Source organism: Ceratina calcarata, unplaced genomic scaffold (assembly GCF_001652005.2).
Source record: "Ceratina calcarata isolate Rehan_Ccalc_2016 unplaced genomic scaffold, ASM165200v1 scaffold339.2, whole genome shotgun sequence".
NCBI lineage: Eukaryota > Metazoa > Arthropoda > Insecta > Hymenoptera > Apidae > Ceratina > Ceratina calcarata.
In genome coordinates, this window is record NW_017156717.1 from 63,468 (window position 1) to 71,169 (window position 7,702).

The window sequence follows — 7,702 nt, forward strand, 5'->3', positions numbered from 1 at the left end:
GATTATTAGTATATGATTGTTTACATGATTAGGGCTAAACGATTCAGTAGAATCTTTTATTTAAGATAATCGCTGGTGGTTCCTAATTTGGAAAAATTGTCAGATTTTTTGTTGATCACTTGGAAGTGTTCTAAGACTCGGAGAGGGGTGCTGCACGCACCGCTCGTCTTTCTCGGCTCTCCCTCTCTCGTGCAATGTGCAACCGTCTTGTTCTTCCTCTCTTTTTCCGTCGGAAGGCGCGCGCTTGCGCCTATGCGCCATCCAGAGTGCCACCCGTCCGCCGCGCTGTTGCCGACTCTCTTCTCCTCACCTTCTGTTCTGCCCGCTCTGTGTTCACTGTGTATACCTCGGGTCCGAGCTCCAGCTGAGCGTTCCCCAACGGTTCTCAACCTTATTCTATGTAGTTGATATCTCAAAGGTACAGTCCTTGAATAAACTGTACAAGTGTCGCGATAATCTTAATGTGCTCTGCTCGCCTCCTCTCTTAATCCCACTCGTCTCGAGGAATATATACATAGGAGGAGAACATACAGTTTTTTATTTGATTTTACGAAATTTACAATTATTTATTGAATTTTATACTGCAAGAGGTAATTCGAATAAGAATTATTTTACATTAAGGAAAATGGATTTTGTACCAAAGTTCAGAGTTGTAAGAAATATTTTATTTACACATGCAGTGTCTCATTCTATTTATGATTAAATTTGTAACAACTCCGAGATTAAAAAATTTTTAATTTTGTACACGTAAATTCAAGACTATTTCAGCTACACGTGCAATGTCTTATTTGAAAATACATAATTTATAAATTATGTTTTAAATTTAGTATTATAACATATAATAATACAAAGTTATAAGATTTAACAAATCGGTTCTTGAATTATATACAGAAGATAATTGAAATTGTATTATGTACACAATAAATACTTCTGTTCCGATACAATCGTATGAGATACATAGCACAAATCTGACACTTATAAGTGATAATATCTGAGTGAAGTGTATATCTCGTAATGGGACCATCCTGTACGGGCTACATTTATGCTATGTGTACACCAGAAGTCGCGGAGAACCACGTTACGGGCCGGTTTCCTGCGTCGGCTCTGGGGAGGATGAATTTCGCCCGTGACCGGGCCTCTTCTTTCAATTGGCGAATTTAATTCGGCTTTTCAACCGCTCTATCCAAACGTTTAGCCCGGACAAGATTGTTTCGTTCAACGAATTTCATACAAATGTATTTTAGAACGCGTGGATCATGATCATCTTGTATGTATTAGGTTGATGCAAACGTAACTGCGGTCTTCAGTGTAATTAACATATTTAGAAATCGTAATTAGTTTTCAATTAAACTAACACTTCCATGCAATATTTGTGGATTTTAATTATTTTATGTAATTAATCATGAAAAGTGAGGATATGAAGAGTGACAATTCTTAACTTCCTTATTTGAGTCTCTAAATAAAAATTTTAAATACACTTTTGTAGATCTTGTCATTGATATGTTATATGCATGTGTAAAGCTTTATAAAAAATCAGTTAAAGCATAAGAAAGTAATGTCTGAATATTAATGAAAATCATCATCATATTTAATATGATACATTTCATATTTATATGTTCTTCGTTACGTATTTAGCAACTTGCATTTACATCAAATACTAAACTGATAATAAGATGCATTTTATGTACTAATATGACACATTTAATTTTTACATATCCTTCGTCATGCAATTTCCAATAATAATCAACATTTACATTCTATCTTTGATAAAACATGGAGAATTCTACTTTCCAACGTTCCTACGATTACAGCGCCAGTTTTTTTTTTAGTTACCTGCTTAAAAAGTAATCGAGCAATTAGTGTGTTACGACATTACGGCAATAGAAGAGACTTGTTCGGCCACGCTGTTGAAAATCGTAATGAACGATTTCATAATGTTCGCACGTTCTATGTACGATTTACATGATCTAGCAACCATTTGCGTAATAAACTTTTTCTTTCCCTTCGTTGCTGCATGCTAGGAGTGACGTGGATAAAAATGTTTCAGGAAATCGGATCAGAGTTCTCTATTACCTTTCGTTTAAGCAGTTTCATCAATCGTTCATTAGTATTTCCTTATTCATGAGAACTGGATCTACAGGAATAGTTAAAGAAAAGCTATGATTCAGAATTGTAACGTTTCTATGGATTCGACTGGTCGAGTATCGACGTGGTAAAATGAAGTTCATCGGTGAAACGGGGTTAAGCTAAAGCTACATAATCATGCATAACCATATGGTGTTTGCGGCAATGTTTTCCACCGGGAAGGGTTGCGCAGCGATACGTATGGTCCACATGATGGCGAGAACCCCATAGCATCGTGTCTAGGGCGAACAAGAGTGATGCGCAATAGGCAGAGGGGAAGAAGAACTAAAAAGCAGAGATGCTCAAATTCTTGGTCTAACGTAAATATTAGCATCCAACGGAGTCAATGAACTCGACATTATAATTAAACCTTACCATGTATTTCGATTTCATTATATTTTTCTAATTTTTGTTCAGTATATTGATATGAAAACTTAGATTGCTGACTTTTATGTGCATTCGTTTATACAAAGATCTTTGTTATTGAAAATCGGAATGCGTGTTGATAAATGACGATAGGTATTTGAAAAGCGCGCGCTACAGGGCAGGTGTCTGTTAGCTAGAACGTTTGAAAATCAGTTTACGCGGTGCACCTTTGAGTACCGAAGGATCCAAGCACAGCTGCCAAGTGTCCTCAACGCGACCAGGTAGATATTTATTGATTCAATGGTAGCAGTATGCCTATAGTTAGGCACTGTGATGTAACTCTAGAACTGGCCGGAGGGCTGGTTGGCTTGCTAGAACCGATAGGGACGATGGGGTTGAAGGTGGCCTGGTTGATTACGTCAACGAGTCTCTTAACAGGGAATATAAACTTTGATTTCGTTCAAATAATAATAAAGATAGTTAAAATTTATTTTTAGTACGCGTGAACAGTTTAAACTACATACAGTAAGAGAATGTTATTATTCAATAATTATTAATTATTGATTTTCTTGTAAATTCTGTTAGAAATGGATTTTGATTTGTCAAAATACAAGAATACATTCACTCAGTTTTTATTGATTATTTTACAAATTGGATTGAGAATGGAAAAAATTGAATACTATAAACCGTTTCGTAAGAAGTTAATATCACGTTGTACATAAAGTCATACAGTTTAAAGGACAGGAAAGTAGCATCGGATTGAATTTTTTATAGTTTCATTTTCCTTGTTAGTTCAATATTAAACCACAGAGAATAGCTGGGTCCATCCGAAGTAGAATTTTCTGGGTCACCGGTAGCACATGTGCTTACAATAGTTTGTTTCAACCGTGACGCTCCTTATTCGCCGACCACGAGTTTTCCCCTATCAAACGTCTCGCAGGACTGGTTTACGGTCACCCTAATAAGAATTTTCGGTCCTCGCAACAACCGTTCCATACTTTATGAAACGAACTACGGTTATTTCTCCAACTTTCTACCGATCATTCTTTTTACGACGATTATAAAACGCGAACAAAGAAGCTGTTCGACGAAATTGCATTTTCCTTGGTTCGTTACGCCAACATTTTTTCCCTCGCGAGTAACGTGGTGTTAAGTTGAACATCGATACCTTACTCCCATAGATGTAAGTAGACTGCGGATGTATTTATAGAAAAATTAGATGTTCAGATAAAATACAGACTGCATGTAATATGCAAAATTGAACAGAATATCGAAATTATAATGTTCATCATTATTTTGGAACAGAGAGAGAAGTTTGAATCCATATTTCACTTGTTTAAATTGATATCATAAATGTTTTATTTTGTATAAAATTCCGCGGTCTTGGTATAAAACCGAATGTCCAACTTCTAGTAAGAGAGTAAGTAAGAAAATATGTTTGAAGTGAAGTTTCACCGTCAGTAACATTAGTATTTTTAATGGTAGAATTTGAAAATCGAAGAATACAAATATTCGAAACCAGACGTGATATTATAAGTTTTATTTCCGTTCGCTGAAATTGCATCAGGAAAATATTACTTATTAAGGACTACATAAAAGGGGAACGACGTTACTTATGGATATTGCTAGCTATTTTTTTTCCTACGTCTACGAAGATCCATTCGCGGTAGTGTGTTCCGTGAATAGAGTCGTTTGTAGAGTTTAGAATATGCACTTGCCATAAGTATAACACCATGTTAGTACGTACGATGTATTATATTTATTCAAGACTGAATGTTTCTTTATTTCTTGAATTGAGTTATCTTCAACCAATGAATGTTTGTATTATTATATCAATTACTATACCATTTAATATATCCACTTACGCATCACAATTGACTGATTTAGTCAAAACTGTCCACTCAAAGAATTATTTTGGACATTTAGGAATATTTATAGTTTCTGATAGTAACTTCCATTCTTAATCTATATTTTCAAATAATTTATGTTAGTTTACGTTTGAGATTTGACACGGTCAAATGAAAGATGCCAACAAAATAGATTGCAATAAATATTCTAATTTTTAAAAAATGGACATAGCTACAGCTTTGAGACTATACTACTTAACTATTGCAGTGATCATTCTATGAAACACTGTAACAAGCATTATATTAAGTGTTTTATTTTTTATAATCAGCAGTGTACGTGGACCTATAATCGACAGTATATTACGTCTTGGCTTAGTTAGGACACATATTATGAGTTTGATTATTTCCACGCGTTGACTCTATTCCGTCGGCTAGTTTGTAGACAATGCAGCTCATCCGAGCGCGGGGAACCGTGGCCACGTAATAAGCCATTGTTCGTCGACCGATAAACTGCCAATAAATAATCAATTAACGCTTATCTGTAATTGGGCCACCCATCGCGGAACGAGTTTATAGTACGTATCCTCTGATCATTCGTTTAATCGCGATTATTAGCCAGCCAGCCAGAAAAACAACGTGTCGCCTCGATTGACAGCTCGAAGGAATTGAATTAAATCGAGGATCTCGTCCGAAGATCCTGCAGTACGCGTTCAGGGTGACGGAAGCGCATATACAGGGTGTCTCGTTAATAACATTAAGTTTCCTATTTATAATCCATCTATAATTTTACATATACGTGTATAATAATTTTTATTATTGTTATATTATATATTGTTTGTTTTATAAAACGTTGTTCTCGACACATCTCATACGCATACGCACATATACGCATACATTTCTTACATACACCTACATATATCTTATAGTATATTGTTAGATTACCTATAAATAATTAATTTTGGATGAAACCAGTGTAATTATTAGAAATAAAGGGGTGGTGCAGGCACGGTCGGGTTCTCATGGGATACCCTGTATACTTGTGCGTGTACACAGCTACAAATTATGCTGCGAATTATATCATGGTAATCGCGAGGTTGAATTTCTGTCAGCCGGTCGCTGCGCATCCTACGGTTGATTTATGCGCTAATTAGTAACAACCGGATTATTTATTGGCCGAAGGCGGTGCAATGTCTCCGCTCACCTTACCCAGAATAATCATCAGCGGTCGGGGATAATTAGCTGGAACGTGTCCTGGCTTGTTTATGGGAACGGAACGCACGCGAATCAACACCGTATCCTTTATTCGCGGTGCGATACTGCCGTTGCGTTGTTTTCGTTAAACGTCCGCGTCGTTAAGTTTCGTATACGTAGAGAAATATAAACTATAAACATGCAAATCTTCAGGAAGGATTGCAGTTTTTTATCGGAAACATGTGAACCAGTATTTCTTTTTTAAATGTTCTTATTTTTCTAAATTTATTATAAGCCAAACTAATTAAAGTTGCTTTTTGTTGCAGGTGAGTACATATGGAGTTCTTATCTACAGTAATTTAACGCAGATTTATGGGTGAGCATGAGTTCTTATAATGAATGTTAGATACATACAAATGTAAAACTCATTTCATTATAAAATCATCTGTCATCTTTGACGCGTTCGTTATATTTTCTAGAGGTACAGTCTTTGTATAAATCTATAAAATTCGAAGTCTAATATTAAAACACAAAATAATAAGTACATTACCAATAGTTTTTTAACAGCTTATGAAAAAACATTTATTAAGATGTTCCTTTGTATGTTAAACAGTAAAAATCATGAGGTAAAAATATTTATTATGAACCACCGTCTCAATTATGATCACTTTTTGAAACAGTATCATATATGATAAAATAAAAGACATAGCTGTAACATATATGAAGTATACAGGGTGTCATGTAAGTGGTGATACAAACGGATAGGAGCTGATTCGATGTTAAAAAATAAGTTGAAAATGTAGAATAAATTTTTTATATTTGAGATTCTGTTTTCAAGAAAATTGATTTTAATATTTAGTATCGAGTTGAGACTTGGTCGAGTGTACCGAGAAGATTTTTAAGGTCGATTTTCTTTTTTGATTATTTGATTAATTGTGAGTTTCCAATCTGAGGACCTGTCTCTATTTCTCTGTATGATTTATCAAACAGTAATTCATACAGTGTTTCATCTCTTGATCGATACAATAAATGATACAATGGTCAATGCAATAATTGATATGACATTGTACGAAAACAGTATTTCATATTAAGTGCTTTTACACACGTAATACTAGTATTAGCTATGTACATAAAAGAATGCAGACAAATTGACAACATTTGTGCGAGGTTAACGATTTGTAGTCTGGTAATTAAGTTCCGTTAATAATGTCTACTGTTAAGAGTAATTATAAGCTGTTCTGTGGAATTACAGCAACGTTGATGAGGGAGAGGGTTAAGGAAAGAGAAAAGGGGATGGCGCAGGTCGCTCGATACTGACCACCTCACACCTACGAGGTGTGTCTCTCCGTCCCTTCCTGCTTCTTCTCCGTCCCGCGTTATTCTCTGCGTCATGTCGCCACTTTTTTGCTTTTTGTTTGCATTATTTTTCGTCCTACAGTATCCAACGAAGATCGCGGTAAAAATATCTGAAACGGGTTTCTTCTCATTCTCTGCTCACTTTCCTCTTCGTTTTCGATTCTTACCAATCGAGTTTTATTATTAGATTGGTTTATGTATTTATAAAAATATTCACTGTACAGAAGGTGTGAACTCTGCGACGTATAGAAATTGTTGTAATTTATAATTTATGATATATTTTGTATTTGATCAAAGTTTTGATTATACTATTTTATATTATAATGATCATAATGATTACAATTTTATGTCATTTTGTACTCATACTAATACGTATTGAAATTGCTAAACACGCAAAAAATGCATCCATAATTGCAACTTGGAGTCCCTGAAAAATCTCAGAGGACGATCGTACTTAAATTGCAAAGTTAAGAGGCTCGATTGAGAATCACTGGCGGGAGCAGGCAGCTGAGCGGACAAAGAGCGAACGGTTATTGCAGAGCAGCACGGGCCCCTCTCTCTTTTCCGTTCCTCTCGTTCCATCTTTCTTCTCTCTGTCTCTAGTCGCTTGCATCTAAACCTATAAACTACCTGCACCTACACTTCCTGCCACTCGACAATGAAACCTTTTTTCAATCGCTTCTCGAGTACCCTCATTCTCTCTCTTTTTCTCGAACCGCAGTTTTCGAACTTCCGGAAAGTTTTTTAATTTATCCACGAGACTTATCGTGCCCCGTCAGTTCGTTTGCCAGCGGAACGCCTGTCGAAATCTCGAATCT

At 35.6% G+C, this 7,702-nt stretch overlaps 1 protein-coding gene across 1 annotated transcript in view; it reads left to right on the forward strand.

Annotated features, from left to right (window-relative positions):
* The window catches only part of mam (neurogenic protein mastermind), a 22,128-nt gene extending 16,213 nt beyond the window's left edge, over positions 1 to 5,915 (forward strand). Inside the window, exon 2 of the mRNA XM_018024783.2 lies at positions 5,855 to 5,915. Within this exon, the coding sequence (XP_017880272.2) occupies positions 5,855 to 5,908 (54 nt within the window). The 3' untranslated portion in view covers positions 5,909 to 5,915. The remainder of the gene's footprint in view (positions 1 to 5,854) is intronic.
* The last annotated feature ends 1,787 nt before the right edge of the window (positions 5,916 to 7,702 follow it).